Source organism: Neofelis nebulosa, chromosome 9, assembly GCF_028018385.1.
Source record: "Neofelis nebulosa isolate mNeoNeb1 chromosome 9, mNeoNeb1.pri, whole genome shotgun sequence".
NCBI classification, from domain to species: Eukaryota; Metazoa; Chordata; class Mammalia; order Carnivora; family Felidae; genus Neofelis; species Neofelis nebulosa.
In genome coordinates, this window is record NC_080790.1 from 23,344,847 (window position 1) to 23,361,165 (window position 16,319).

At 38.8% G+C, this 16,319-nt stretch overlaps 2 protein-coding genes across 7 annotated transcripts in view; one reads left to right on the forward strand and one right to left on the reverse strand.

The window, feature by feature from the left end:
- The window catches only part of SPDYA (speedy/RINGO cell cycle regulator family member A), a 38,501-nt gene extending 36,413 nt beyond the window's left edge, over positions 1-2,088 (forward strand). For 5 of the 6 annotated variants that reach the window (XM_058682918.1, XM_058682919.1, XM_058682921.1 and 2 more), the window contains one exon: positions 1,445-2,088. In XM_058682918.1, the coding sequence (XP_058538901.1) occupies positions 1,445-1,533 (89 nt within the window). In that variant the 3' untranslated portion in view covers positions 1,534-2,088. The remainder of the gene's footprint in view (positions 1-1,444) is intronic. The other variant, XM_058682923.1, reaches the window with a different exon arrangement.
- On the reverse strand, positions 1,413-14,597 carry TRMT61B (tRNA methyltransferase 61B). The gene is given in 8 exon segments (XM_058682916.1): positions 1,413-1,832; positions 1,919-1,996; positions 2,703-2,929; positions 3,859-3,950; positions 8,895-9,085; positions 12,248-12,350; positions 13,480-14,342; positions 14,345-14,597. Coding segments are annotated over 8 exon segments (1,731 nt in total). The 5' UTR covers positions 14,478-14,597; the 3' UTR covers positions 1,413-1,788.
- Positions 14,598-16,319: the final 1,722 nt, after the last annotated feature.

The window sequence follows — 16,319 nt, forward strand, 5'->3', positions numbered from 1 at the left end:
AAGAAATATGACATCAGAAGACTAATCTGCTTGTATGATTCAGTCTGTTCCCCAAATACAACGAGAGTGATTTTTTTCCAAAACACAGATCTAAGCATGTTACCCCTCACTTCACTAAATCCTTCAATGAGACCCTATTTTTCTTAGGATAGACCAGCTTAAGAGGTCTAGAAGATCCTGCATGACCTGACCCCTACTTATTTTTTGGGTCTCTTTCACTCAACCCCAGCATCACTGGCCTTTTTTGTTCTCATTTTCCCTGCTATAGTTAACTTGTACTTACCATTCAGGTCTCAGCTCACTTGTCACTTGCATAGGTAATTACTTGGCCAGAGCAAAACCTCTATTATAGTACTCTGTACTTCTTTGCAGCATATAACAATTTTCTATTTGTGTGATTATTTAATGCCTAGTTAAACTTTATGGTCTAAAAAAGCAGAGATGTTAAAATTTTCCAAAAAATGAAAAATATGTAAAATGTTACTTAGAATATTTATTATTTTAAATAGCCTAAGGGATAAATCCAGGAATAGCAGCATTTATCCTCCCAGGTACTACCCTTTAAAAACTATAAAACATTGGGGTGCCTGGGTAGCTCAATTGGTTAAGCATCTGACTTCGGCTCAGGTCATGATCTCACAGTTTGTGAGTTTGAGCCCGCATCAGGCTCTGTGCTGACAGTTCAGAGCCTGGAGTCCGCTCCGGATTCTGTGTCTCCTTCTCTCTCTGCCCCTCCCCAACTCGTGCTCTGTCTCTCAAAAAATAAACAAACATAAAAACTATAAAAACCCATATCTAAACAATAACCTAGCCACTCTACGTTTTTGTTTATCTGTAGAATATAGATAACCTTAAAGATAAGCTACATCTTGGGGCGCCTGGGTGGCGCAGTCGGTTAAGCGTCCGACTTCAGCCAGGTCACGATCTCGCGGTCCGTGAGTTCGAGCCCCGCATCAGGCTCTGGGCTGATGGCTCGGAGCCTGGAGCCTGTTTCCGATTCTGTGTCTCCCTCTCTCTCTGCCCCTCCCCCGTTCATGCCCTGTCTCTCTCTGTCCCAAAAATAAATAAAAAACGTTGAAAAAAAATTAAAAAAAAAAAAAAAAAAAAAAGATAAGCTACATCTATTAAATGAAAAAACATTATAAAGTTTAAAACAATGTAGGGTACCTGGTAAATGCTAAATAACTGATGCCTATGAATAATAAACCCCTAATTAATTCTGATGTTCTTTCAAACAAGTTAAAATGATTCTGATAAAAGAGTCAATTGTTACATCTTCTATTACAGTTTTTAAGATGGTTATATGATTCTTATCAGTTTTCCTATTATTTACTATAACCCAGATTTCGCTACTTTTTAAGATACAGACAAGCCATTAAAATATGTACTTAAAATACACAAATACATTAAAATTTATCTTAAAATGCGTATTTTATTTTGGTAGCCAACGACCATCAATCAGACAAAGAAAAGAAAACTAATTTTATGAAGAAAGACAAATCTATGGAGTGGTTTACAGGAAGTGAAGAATGAAATGGCTCAACTAAACCAACTTGGAATCATTAACTACAAAATGTCAAACTACAAGACAAGTGTCAAAATGGGACATTTAAATTGTTTTGAAATGTTACACATCTTCCTTCAGCTTTTGTTATTTTTTGAAATTATATGTAAAAGTTATACAAATCATATACAAAAAATTTCAATCTATGAAAGTAGTGTTTTGCAATATAAAGTTCTATTGTGATACCTTTCGTTCTTCACATCAGTTGCTATCCTCTGAGGTACTCAGTTAAGTTGTGGTTTAAACTTCCTCAGCTTGACAAGAAATGCTAATTTAAGGAGAGAGAAAAAAAGTAAGGTCATTACAATAATTAGAAGAAAACACCATTTAATATGACCTGAAAACATCACTCACCTGTATGACCAGTTTGCCAGTGTATAGGTCTAGCAATATAGGGAAATGATCCATATGGAAAATCCGAATGTGATTCTTCTGTTGTAGAACAAAATATATATTATAAGCTACATAAAATATGTTATAATTTGCTCACAAAACTGTTAAAATACAAATTACTGTTTCTTTAAGTTTTTTCTCTCAGACATTTTTTTCAGCATTTGTTTTGGAGCTACTCTGCCAGTTATCTTACAAAACAATTTGAAAAGGATTAAATGATAAACTTGTATATGGTTTTATAACCAAATGGGCAAGCTTATATATCATAAATCAATGGATATTTGAAAACTTGTTCAAGCCCTAAATAATGTGTACATACAACAAGGACCTAAATTTAGTTCTTTGACAAATTCTAGCAGTGTCCAGAAGTTGCTTTTTGGAATATTAGCCATTTGCATATTAGGTCCTATTCTTTGCCTTCAGTAATAATCACTGATCTAAATTAAAAACATCCTTTAGTATATTTAAAGTATTTCATAAGCCAACCTCCGTGATACAAGTAAAATACAAACATTATAAGAAGTTCAATTCTTCAAAGGTATCAGAGTTTTACATAAAAGGCAAAAAAAAATTACTCTGTCCCTTAAGAGATTTTAATTTAACAAAGAAATAGTACATTTCATCTTCTCTAGGGGAAAAAAAAACCCAAATCCCTGAGAAACAGCTCTGATTATTGGTCAATACACTCAGGAGCCTATTCTCGATTTATTATTCCAAACACATATGAAATAAAATTGAAGCTTACCATGGTCATCCTCTTGAAACATCTCATCTTCAATGCTAACTTTCTTTTGAGAATGTAATTGTAAATCTGTATTGATTTTAGGTTCTACTTTTTGAGGTAAAGTTCCATTTTTCTGTTTTGCAAGGCAAACCAACCAATCTCTGACAATAACTTCATTTATCTTTTCACACGTGAGAGCAAGTTCACAGATGCGAATTCCATCTAAAAGTTCAATAACCTGTGTGATGCTTTTAGAAAAGTGGAAAAAATGTACTTTAAATTTCTACAAAAATAGTAACTTTATACTTAAGTTCATTATATCTCTTGACCCAAATTCAAAGGCTATAGTTAAATGAAGGGGGAAAAACAAATATGCAAATTAGAGCACACAATAAGCAATTTCATAGAAAGTAAAAAAATACAGAGACCATAATTTAACATTATTGTTCACAATACCCTTTTAAAACTTTTCTTCTAAATTGTCAGAAGAAATACACATCTTATATTACCATTTAGGTAAAGGATGATTTAAACAGCAATATAAATTAATTGGGACATATGTCATTTCGTAAGTTTTATGAGATGACCTATATACCTAATTCTAATTCAGTTACAAAATGAACATTTTAACCAAATACTTAAGACAAAATAAAAGTGTATTTAAAATCACATTACAGGGGCGCCTGGGTGGCGCAGTCGGTTAGGCGGCCGACTTCGGCCAGGTCACGATCTCGCGTCTGTGAGTTCGAGCCCCGCGTCGGGCTCTGTGCTGACAGCTCGGAGCCTGGAGCCTGTTTCCAGTTCTGTGTCTCCCTCTCTCTCTGCCCCTCCCCCGTTCATGCTCTGTGTCTCTCTGTCCCAAAAATAAATAAAAAAAAAAAACATTGAAAAAAAAATAAAATCACATTACAGGGGCACCTGGGTGGCTCAGTCGGTTAAGTTTCCAACTTCAGCTCAGGTCATGATCTCGTGGTTCTCAAGTTTGACCCCCGTGTTGGGCTCTGTGCTGACAGCATGGAGTCTGCAGCCTGCTTCAGATTCTGTGTCTCCCTCTCTCTGCCCTCCCCTACTCAGGCTCTGTCTCTCTCTCTCTCTCTCTCTCTCTCTCTCTCAAAAATAAACATGAAAAAAAAATTTTTTTAATCACATTACAAAGAAGAATAGCCACATTACTCACTTTGCTAGATATACAGCACATATACCACCCTGTTTAAGATTTGGGTATAAAACAGGCAAAGCAACTTGAGGATTCAACATATCCAAAGCAACCTGTTGAGAGGAAAGCAAATCAGACTGAGTTTTTTTTTAAACAAAGCACAAGTTTTCTTTCCTTACTGTGGTATAATGATACACTTTAGAAAGCGATTACCCAGTTACAGTTTTCATTTTTTAAAATATAATACTATTAACTATCGTTTTGCTGCTCCCCCCTCAAAAAGCATATTTACTGTTACACAATTCGTCATAGTACTTGACTATATGAAAATCATAATGGCATGTCTTACGCTTGGCAATACTGATAATACAGGAATCTTTCTTTAGCTGTATTTCATATACACATATGTATACAAATACATACTTTATAAAGTTTCACTCAATACTTTAATTCAGCTTTTGGCAATAGGAATTCACATGATCTCAAATATGTATTTTTATACTCAACAGGAAAGTTATGAATATTAATTTCAGAGATTCTAAAATGTAAGCATCATGTCCCTTGTTTATTTATTCTTTATTCAACTGCAGACTATAAGGCTATAACTCACAAAAGCTGTTAAATGAATCCAATGAATAAACAAAATTTTTAAAAATCACTTAAAATAAAATAGGGTCAAAATAGAAAATAAAGTGGCTTTCATTGATGGATAACTCTGAAAGCTAAGGGTAGTTGGTACAACAACATATTTATTAAATTAGAAATTATTCCATTATTTGTCTTTTTTAAATGGCATTAATGGTTCATCAATCATTATTCATTCACCAAATATTTACTGAGCACCTTCCATGTGCCAAGCATTTTGCTAAGTAGTAATAAGAAACTCTGTTTCAAGAGAACATATATCCTAATAAAGGGATAGACATTAAACAAAAATCCAATAGATATGTAAATCAGAGGAGGATAAGTGACAAGAAGAACTATAGAATTATAAAGCAAAGTAAGAAGGATACAGAGTAACAAGGAAAGGAAATGCCATTTTATATATAGGTTGGTCAGTAAAGAGACCTGAAGAAAATCATTAAGCTTACCCTGTGGAAATTTAGGGGGGAAGTATGCTCCAGATGGAAAGAACAGCAAATACAAATGTTCTGAGGCTGTAGGATACTTGGTGAATCTGAGAAGGCCACTGTCACTGCAGTGGAGACAAAAGGGGGAAATGGTAAGAGATGAATTCACTCACAATTCAGTGGCATGAAGTACATTCGGATTTATTAAATCCATACATAGAGAAGATTGAGAGAGGGCAAGGAAGGATGAGGACTTGCAACAAGCAAACAGCATTGTATGCCATGAGCGGTATACATTTTGAAAAGGCAGAGCCAGTTGCAATTAGGATTGGTTGTGGGATGTGAGACAAAGAGGAATCAGGATGAATCCAGTGTTTTCAGCCTAAGCCACAGGAAGAATAGAGATGTCCTTTTCCAATGAGGAAAATGATGAAGACTATGGGAGGAGCAGGCTTGGCAGAAATAATCAAGAATTCAGGTTTGGACATGAGTTTAAAATGCCTATTAGATTCCAAGGAAAGATCCCAGTGACTGAATCAAAGGGTCAAGACGATGAACATTAATGGGTTTCTCTAGGTGTAGTTTGTCTATGTTATTGACGGGACCAAAAATCAGACAACCAAGAAAACTGCCAATCCTGTTGAATACTCTCTTCTCAGTGAACATTTCCATCTAGTCACTCAAACCAGAAACTTGTTGGAGTCATCATTTTCTTTACCTTGAACTCTCTTTCGAGGATCTGTGGAGTTTGACACTTGTTTGGATTAAAATTATCCAGCCCCACAAATATACCTCTGAAGTATTGTTCAAAGTCATCCTACTGCTAATGCCTTAGATCAGGACCTCATTGTATCTTGTTGAAACATTACAATAGCTTTCTACATAGACTCACAGCTTCCGTCATTGCACCACAATTACTCTAAAATAGAAGAGTACACTTATCTTGATGAGTAGTAATACATGGAATTGCTGAACCACTATATTGTACACCTGAAACAGATCACTGTATGTTAACTACACTGGAATCCAAAAAAAAAAAAAAAAAGAATTACTCTAAAATGGGAATTTGGACATTCCGCTTCCCTATTAGGAACTCATCAGTAGTGGGGCGCCTGGGTGGCTCAGTTGATTAAGTGTCTGATTTGATTTTGGTTCAGGTCATGATCTCGTGGCTCGTGAGTTTGAGACCAGCATCAGGCTCTGTGCTGACACCTCAGAGCCTGCTTGAGATTTTCTCTCCTTTTCCCTCTCTTTCTGGCGCTCCCCCCACCCTCTCCAAAATAAATAAATTTAAAAAAAGAAAAGAACTCATCAGTTGTTCCCATGACCTATAAGATAATGTCCATATGCCCTAGCTTGATACATACATAAGTGTTCTTCATTATCTAGCCCCTGATGACTACATTTGCAGTTTCATCTCATGACACCTAATTTCTACAGTCGTGGTATTCCACACCTGTGAGTCTTTCCAGTAATTGTATGTCTATCTTCTAGAATGAAAGCTCCTTTAAATGTATACTTCATTTGTGTCTTAGCATAGTACATTGCAGTACAAAACAGGTCTTTAATAAATGCTTATTGTATCAAGAAACAGTGGTTCAATAATTCAGAGAATGATGATAATCCCCCAGTTAGATGAGTAAGGTATATTCCAGTGAAGAAGGTGACCTCTGATCTAAACTTTGAAGGAAAAGTAGAATTTAAACAGGTGAGGAAAAGGAGAGAAATAATAAGATGAAAATCATAGCTAATATTTCTTTAATGCTTACTATACATGAGGCACTGTTCTATGCACTTTATATGAAGTATCTTATTTAATCCTCAACAACTCTATGAAATAGGAAATATTGTTATCATTCCTGTTAATATGTGAAGGGACTGAGGTACAGAAAGATTGAAGTAACTTACCCAAGGTCATCTTGGCTATTATGGGAGCCCAAGAGTGAACCAGACTGAGTGGACTCCGAAACTTATTTCCCTCTTCCCCGTTCCCTTTCTCTCCTCAGAGATAACCATTGTCCTGAAGTTGGTAATGTTCCCAAGTAATTTTATACTTTTACAACATATGTATATTGCTACAAACGATACATGGTACCGTTTTACGTAGTTTTAAATTTTACATATACACACATTTTTTATAATGCTTTTTTCACTAAACATCATGTCTTTGAGATTTACTGATGTAAATATAATACACTATTTCACTATGTTAAATAATACTATTTTTAGTATCCCATTGTGTGCATTCCCCTTCTGGTGGTTAGGCTTTTTAAAATTTGTCAAAAATATTTTATTAGCCATTTTTTCTCCTTTTGTTCTCTTTGTGGTTTTCCACCTTTTTGGTTCAGTTTAGCATCATTTCGGATGGCAGGAGTATGACTCCTCCTATATTTCTCATACTGATAAACATCTGGCACTATGCTCAAGAGTCCGCTGAATAAATCTAGTAAGGAATATTCTTTCTTTTAGATCAAGGATGGTTCAGCAGGTTTCCAAAAAGCTTCAATGATATCATTAGAATCCTTGTGTGTCATGATCATCAAACAAACTTCTGATGACCAATTAACCTCCCAGGTATCTATGACATTCTTATGGATAGCCTAGGTAGAGAAAAAAAATATTGGGGGAGGGGGGCCCTTACTGAGCTGTAATATGCAAAACAAACAAGGATAAAGAAAAAAAACTGTATGGGGCACCTGGGTGGCTCAGTCGATTAAGTGTCTGACTACGGCTCAGGTCATGATCTCATAGTTCAGAGTTCAAGCCCCGCATTGGGCTCTGTGCTGATAGCTCAGGGCCTAGAGCCTGCTGCAGATTCTGTGTCTCCTTCTCTCTCTGCCCCTCCCCCATTTGCACTCTGTCTCTCTCAAAAACATTAAGGGGAAGAAAAAAAAAACAGAATTGTGGTCCTTGTGTCCAGGATCTGTGTCACCAAAACTATAGACTTTAAGAACATTAGAGATAGGAACCAGTCTTGATAAAAATCTCATTTTTCAACCAGTTTCCCTCATAAATGTCCTAAAGTAATCCAACTTTCCAAAAGCCAATTAAGAAAAGCAAAGAAGACTCCTTACCTAGACCTCAGTCTGTAGTGTCAAGCTATGAAATGATAATGGAATCATCAAGGATAAGGTAACTTATTCGAATTCTGAGGGGCACCTGGGTGGCTCAGCTAGTTGAGCATCTGACTTTGGCTCAGGTCATGATCTCATAGTTCATGAGTTTGAGCCCCATGTTGGGCTCTTTGCTGACAGTTCAGAGCCTGGAGCCTGCTTTGGATTCTGTGTCCCTCTCTCTCTCTGCTCTCCCCAGTGCTTTCTCTCTCACAAAAATAAACATTAAAAAAAATTTTTTTTAATAAATAAAGAATTCTGAAACTCTGAGGCCACCTAATACCTCCACGTCCCACATCTCCACCATCACTGGTCACAGCCTAAAATATCATCCTGTCATCAACTATCCTTCTCCCCTAACTGAACCTCCCAGTGCTCCTCCTTACAAATCCATCCGCTCCACTTTCTGGAGCTGTGTTCATAACAAATGCTTCTGTCCTCAACATCTTTAATGAGCGCTCATCTACATCCTGACATTAACTGTCCAAAGATTCTTCTTGGCTATTCTCTCACAAATGGAGGCTATTTATTCCCCCAAATCTCACAACGTGAAGTCAGGCACTAGGATCAATATGCTTCCAATGCTGCTTCTAAATTATTATTCCTTTATCCTGGAAATGCTGAAGTTCATGATATTCAGTCACTCCTCTTCGTATTTGGTTTGGTTATTACTCCACATTTATTAACAACTTTGACATCTGATTCAGTATGTCTTTCTACTCTAAATCCTATCATGATATTAAAGGAAAATATTCCTCCTACAGATAGAAATGGTGCAAATAATGAAGGAAGAGCCTTCCGTATAAAGTATGATGCCTGTTTTCTTTGTAGTCAGTATTAGATAATATCATAGCACCCACTTTAGAAAACTTACCGCATCAAATGTTAAAGATTTTATATCTTCAGTTGCTCCTGAAATATCCTTATGAATAAAATTCACATTGTCTGGCCACTCTTCTACATGACTTATTTTCCATGAATCACACCAGTTTTTATAATTCTTCTTAGCCAATTCAAGGTGGTCTTTTCGTATTTCAAAACTGAGGACTTGTCCTTGTGATCCCACTTAATTAAAAAAACAACTTATGATATTTCATTGTATTTATTAGTTCATAAAAGATTATAAAAACTTATTTTGCAAAGGTAGTACATGGATGTGAAAAAATAATACAAATAGTGCATGGTGTAATATAAATAATACAAAACTCTCTATCGCATCGCAGAGCCTTTATCGATCTTCTTCAGAGGCAACCATGTTACTTTGGTTACCTACTTTACCATGTAAAGTGTCTCTCGCTGTTTTTAACACACATTAAAACATACGTGTATTATATATACTGTCCCATGCTTACCTTCTCACTTACCAGTGATATTTCAGTGATTAATGATCTACTACATTCTTTTTAAGAGCTATTATGTTCCATCGTATGGCTATTCCATAGTTTATTTAGCCAATCACCTACTGATGAACATGTAGCTTGTTTCTAGTCTTACGCTATAACAAACAATACTGCAATGAAAACTATTTTCCCTAAATCTTTGTATTCATGAAATGACAGTCCTAAAAATGAAATTGCTAGCTCAAGAGGTATGTGAATTTTTTATTTTGAAAATCATTACAAAATTATCCTCCAGAAAAATGATACCAATTTACACTCTACCAACAATGTAGTAGAGTGCTTATTTCTCCATACTTTCTTCAAGAAAGAGTTTTCAAACTTTTTATCTGTGTCAATCTAAAAACTAAATATAGGGGTGTCTGGATGGCTCAGTGCATTAAGTGTCTGACTTTGGCTCAGGTCATGATCTCGCAGTCTGTAAGGTCAAGTCCTGCACGGGGCTCTGTTCTGACAGGTCAGAGCCTGGAGGCTGCTTTGGATTCTGGTCTCCCTCTCTCTCTGCCCCTTCCCTGCTCATGCTCTGTCTCTTTCTCTCAAAAATAAACATTAACAAAATTTTAAAAAAGGAAAATAAGAAAATATAAGTAAGTAAAAACTGAATAACTTATCACTGAAGTTATAATTTACATTTCTTTAGTTATGGATGAAATTAGGCCTTTTATTTTTGTTTTAGTTCAAGCTTTTTTTTTTTTTTTAACGTTTATTTTTTAGAGAGCAAGAGTTAAAGAGCAAGCAGGGGAGGGGCAAAGAGAGAGCAAGACAGAATCCCAAGTAGGCATCACGCTGTCAGCACAGAGCCCAACACAGGGCTCAAACTCACAAACTTTGAGATCAAGCCCTGAACCAAAACTAAGAGTTGGATGCTTAACCCACTGAGCCACCCAGGTACCCCAGCCATTCATACATTTAAAAGAGATCTGTATTTTTGTGTGTGTCTGAAAAACTTTTAAACTGTTTACCATGGTAATAGTGGAGTTTCTGCAAAAGACTAATATGTATTTTAATTTACAGCAAAAATTTTCCACCCACCTCTGTTTGAGGTGATTTGAATATCATTTGGAAGCTGTCCCACATCAGTCTGTAGTTTACTAATGGAAAGTTTAAATTTATTGGGGCGCCTGGGTGGCGCAGTCGGTTAAGCGTCCGACTTCAGCCAGGTCACGATCTCGCGGTCCGTGAGTTCGAGCCCCGCGTCAGGCTCTGGGCTGATGGCTCGGAGCCTGGAGCCTGTTTCCGATTCTGTGTCTCCCTCTCTCTCTGCCCCTCCCCCGTTCATGCTCTGTCTCTCTCTGTCCCAAAAATAAATAAAAAACGTTGAAAAAAAAAATTAAAAAAAAAATAAAATAAAAAAATAAATTTATTTATTTATTTATTTGTAATGTTTACTTTTTTTGAGAGAGAGACAGAGCATGAGCGGAGGAGGTGCAGTGAGAGAGGGAGACACAGAATCCGAGGCAGGCTCCAGGCTCTGAGCGTCAGCACAGAGTCCAATGTGGGGCTCAAACTCACAAGCTGTGAGATCATGACCTGAGCTGAAGTTGGACGCTTAACCAACTGAGCCACCCAGGCGCCATGAAAACTTTAAATTTAAAAAAGAAATTTTTTTAATGTTTATTTATTTTTGAGAGAATGTGAGAGACAGAGAGAGAGAGAGAGAGCGCGCGTGTGTACGTGCGAGCGGGTGGGGGAGGGGCAGAGAGAGAGAGAGGCAGACACAGAATCCTAAGCAGGCTCCAGGCTCTGAGCTGTCAGCACAGAGCCTGATGCGGGGCTTGAACCCACAAACTGTGAGATCATGACCTGAGCTGAAGCTGTATGTTCAACAGACTGAGCCACCCGGGGGGCCTCTCTAATGAAAAGTTTAAATTCAAGGATGTCTTTTGAAATGTAACTCCAGCTGCAATGCATCATGTTCTCAAAAGATAAAAATGAGTGATAACAATAGCATAAGCTAAACAATTAGAAAAGAAAATTATGGAGAAAAAAATCCATCCCAAAAGTAAATAGCAATAATTTGATCACTCATAGTTTGGGATTATTCATGCCATGACACTCCTCTGATACTACAGATGTTAGAAATATGGGCACTCCTCTCATAAATTTTTTATAAATTCACTCTATCAAATGCCTTTAGGAATCAGTCACTGTGAAGAAATTACTGCCTTTAACTATGTACAGAAAAGAATCAAACAAAAGATTTGAGGAGGCCAGAATGAATTTCCTGACCTTGTATAAACTGGATTATGTTTGTATGTGATGGCATTAGGTCAAAGAACAAAAGGTTTAATTCAGTGTATTTCTATCTGTACTCTTTATAAAATCTACCCATATACACCTTCAACAGCTGTAACAAAGTTTATTATTTAAAAAAAAATGCAGGAGGATTATGAGCAAGAGGAGACATGAGGAGGTTTCTGTGATGCAGCAACATTCCTTGTCTCGATCTGGGTGATGAGTACTTGATATGGTTACTACATTAAAAATTCTTTGAAGTCTACACACTTATGATCAGTGCACTATGGCTACGTTACATCCCAATAAAAAGTTTAGTTTAAAAAAAAAAAAAAAAGGAAGAAGCCCTAAAATACATGGAGGGAGCAAGAGAAAACACAGAAAATGGAGAGAGGGTTACAAAGAGAATGACTAGAATGAACGTACAATATGGAAAGAAAAATAGTTGCCTGCATTTAGTTTCAAGGAGAATGCTCTTGATCACAAAGTTATGTGAATATTTTCTAAAACATCTTCATTTTACTTTCTGTTATTAGGAAAGATCGAACATTTTCTTTGCCCATCTAAACCCTGCTCATTTATCCCAATCTCTTACCTGCTTTGGATAAAAATAAGCTCATTCCACCAGAGCCTGAGCCAGCTTCCAAAACAGTATCACCTGGGTGGATGTCCATCATCGACAGTATCATATTCATATCCTATGATTGAAACACAGTATAGGTGACTCAGTGACCAATAAATATGTACTAAGTACACACTCTTACCAAACACTGTGTTGGACTCAGAGAAGAAAGGTGTGAAAAAAAAGGATTAAACTCTGGTCCAGTCTACCAAGAGCTTATATTTTACTTGATGAAATAAGAGATTCAAGAATTGGTTAGTAAATAAAGCAGCACTTTAGCATAATACCAAAATTACACACATTAAGTAACAATAGGAGTTCAAAGAACAGAGAAATCAGCAGAAGGCCCTCACTTAAAAGGCGTAGAGAATTTAAGGAAACAATCATGAAGTAGAACGGGTATGACCATGATTAAAAACTGAAATAAACCACTAGCAATGGACGATTATGATAAAACTGTAACAAGGAACCCTAGGAAGTTCATTTATTTATAAAGAATATCTTTTATGTTCAGTGTCAAATGTTTTAATACAAAAATTTTTTCTCTAAAGAGAAAAAGCATTACCCCTAGTAACATGGCTTATTAAATGATGATTAAAATATCTCCATATGGTACTAAAAGAGTTGAACATTCTCAAGTCCTGAATTTGCAAACTTAATGGTTATGGGAAACAAATGTAAGTACTTATTAGTGCCTCGTTAGTCCACATTACTCTGTATAGTAAGTCAATATTCTTTTCACTTTGCAGATGAGAGAACTGACACTCCGAAATTAAAATTAAAGGTGACTGTTTCCTCCTAAAATTAGCAATCATAAGATATGCAAAATTCATATGCATTGTTTTATTTTATTATTATTTTTTTAAGTCTGAGAACAATTTAAATGTTCTGAGATGTGCTTTTTTCTTTTTTTTTTTTTAATGTTTATTTCTGAGAGAGAGAGAGCATGAGCAAGGAAGGGGCAAAGAGAGGGAGACACAGAATCCAAAGCTGGCTCCAGGCTCTGAGCTATGAGCACAGAGCCCCACGCGGGGCTCAAACCCACTACCCCTAAGATCGCGACCTGAGCCTAAGTCGGAGGCTTAAACCGACTGAGCCACCCAGGCGCCCCTGAGATGTGCTTTAAGTACATGAATCAGGACTGCAGTTCCGCATCCGTTTTGTTCTTTCTGGAACCAGTACACACTTAATTCCCACCGCATTACCTTCGGATATGTTATGGCAGGCCCTCTTTTCATCAGTAATACATAGTCTTCCAACGCCGGCCTCCTCAGCATGAAGTGCTTCCCAGAGGAACTCCTCAGTATCTGGCCGGGAAACTTCCCCACGATCTCGCTGAACGGGACTGTCCCCCAGCTACTATTTAAGTGTCCGGCGTTACTCAACCTAAATAATTTTTTAAATTGTGTTTCTCTCTTCCCCGTCTCGGCTAAGATCAGCTCCCCAGCGCGAAAGGGCCCCTCTCTGGAAGTCAACCGGGAAGAGGAGCCATGAAGCTCTTCTACCTCGGTCCCGGACTGGGCCAGGGAGGGCGGCAAGGGACCCCCGGCTCCCCGGTGGGCGGGACCGGGCTGGCCCTGGACTCCGCTCGAGTCCTCGCGCTCTTGAGGGGGTGACTCCTCTCGTGGCGTCGGCAGTCTGAGGCTTTCCAGCGACGAAAGACGTCTGGTCCCAGTGCCTCGGACGCGCGGAGGAAGAGACGAGGGCGACTCTGTGCCGGGGGCTTTCCTCCGTGCCGCTTCGCGCCGTCCCTCTCCATCCCGTGCGTCTCTAGGGGAGGATTCGCAACACAGTGACCGGGCTGTCTCCAAAGGCTCTGGCCCAAGGCCGCGCAGGAAGGAGAAGGTCGTGAGCCCAGACCACCTCCGAAGGAGCCGCAGCCGCACGAGGCCCAGAACTCGCCGCGCAGCTGGCAGCATGGTCTCCGGCGCAGGCGCCGTCGCACACAGTGACGTGAGGCCGTTCGAGGCCCTCTCACGGCCACACGCGCTGACGCAGCCGCTGCTGAGTATCCGCAGCTTCTTCGCAGGAAGAGCTCTGCTACTGCGCGTGCGTGCAGAGGGGCCGAGGAGGCCGAACTGGGGGGATCGGGGCCCCCGGCTGTCGCTGAGTTAACTGTCTCTGGAGCGAGTCGCACTCCCGCGCGGGGGCCCATTTTCCAACTCGGAATGTGGGCCGAGTAAACAGTTGACCGCTGACCCATTCCGCCAGCCTCACCCCGGGGACAGGAGGCTTAAGAGAGACAAAAGCTGTCAAAGCGCTGTGTAAACTGAAGTCCTGCACCAGCGTAGGCTCAGTAGCCTTCAGGAACACTAACGCCACCTGGTCACCCCCAAGATGTCGGAGGAAAATGCCCAGAGATGCGTTTGGCTGGCGGCGTTTGGACGGGCCATCCGCTGACCCGCGTTCTTTCCCTGACCGCGAAGTCCCACCCCCTCACCCTCAACCCTAGCAAGTCCCTTGGACCGGGCTCTAACCCTCTGCATGCCTGCCCCAGGCCCAGGGAGTCCTGAAGGGCCGATTAAAGTGATAGTAGTCACTGTGTGCTTATTTAGCAGAATTGTTTTTGATAATTAAAATATAACAATTATGTTACCACCCCTAAAACTAAGTAGAATCATCTTTAAGGGTGGAAAAGGTCATTGCTAAAATAGGGTTGTAGGGTACAGGGGTATTACAGGCTGAATTTAATCCCTTCAGGATTCATATAGCGCAGTCCTAATCCCCAGTACCTCAGAATGTGACTGTATTTGGAGATAAGGTTAAAGAAACCATTAAGTTAAAATGAAGTCACTAGTGTGGGACCTAATTCACTATGAGTGGTGTCCTTACAAGAAAAGATTAGAACACAGGAACTCAGGGAAGACCAGCTAGACAGGCAGCAGATGTCCATCTACAAGCCCAGGAGAGAGTCCTCAGAAGAAACCAAACCTGCCCACAATTTGACCTATGTGTTCCAGAACTGTGAGAAAATAAATTTCTGTTGTATAAGCAAAAAAAACAAAAAAACATCGACTGGATTTTTGGATTCTTTTTTATTGGATCTCTTTAAAAATCATTTATTCAGGTTTTGGCACCCTACCCCAAAAGAATGAAATAAAAATAAATTTATTTAATCCTAAAACCAAAACAAAACCAGGAAAAGGTTATCTTTGGAGTCCAAGGTCTAATTTGACATTAAATGTCACTAATTTGTTTATTAATTCAGTTGGTAAAAGTTTACTGAGGGTTTGACAATACCAAGCATGTTGGATATTTTACTGATTTAACTTTACAACAACACTGTATTAGAAATAAGTATTCCTCCTTTATGCATAAGAAAACTGACCGAGGGAGGTTAAATTATATGGGCAAGGTCCCAAAGCTGACAAGCGGCATGACAGGGTTTCTGACCTAGGTCAGTCTGCTTCAGCAGTCCACGCTCTTTGTACTGTAACACCCCTTCCCAAAAACTGGTCAACAGTACAACTGAATTTAGAATTCAAGTCAAAATATGCTCAAAAGGCTATGAATTCAGTTTCAGTTTGATAAAAGAAGTCTTTTTGTTGCTTTTGAAGATAAATTAAAACTTTCTAAACTGTGCTTTCTAAAACATCAGCCACCACAAACTCCATTATCATGTTTCTCTCTTTCAGTCCTAAAAATGAATAAAGAAACTGCTCTGACCCTCCACCCCAACTGTTCATCTCACTTCTGTTTTTTATTTGTTTGTTTTGATTTGGTTTTAAGGAAGTTTTCTTGTTTTGTTTGTTTGTTGAGAGAGAGTAGGGGGGCGGGGAGGGAGAAGGGCAGAGGGAGAGAGAGAATCCTAAGCAGGCCCCACACTCAGTGCAGAGCCCCACTTACCGCTCTCCATCCCATGACCCTGGGATCATGACCTGAGCCAAAATCAAGAGTTGGACGCTCAACTGACTGAGCCGCCCAGGCACCCACCTATGTTTTTTAAGAAAGTTTCTATGATTTTAAGAAATCTTTTTATTATTACTCCAAATGAGGGCCTGGGTTGGCACTGTCTGAATCCTAAGCCCTACTAATGGTTTTAAAA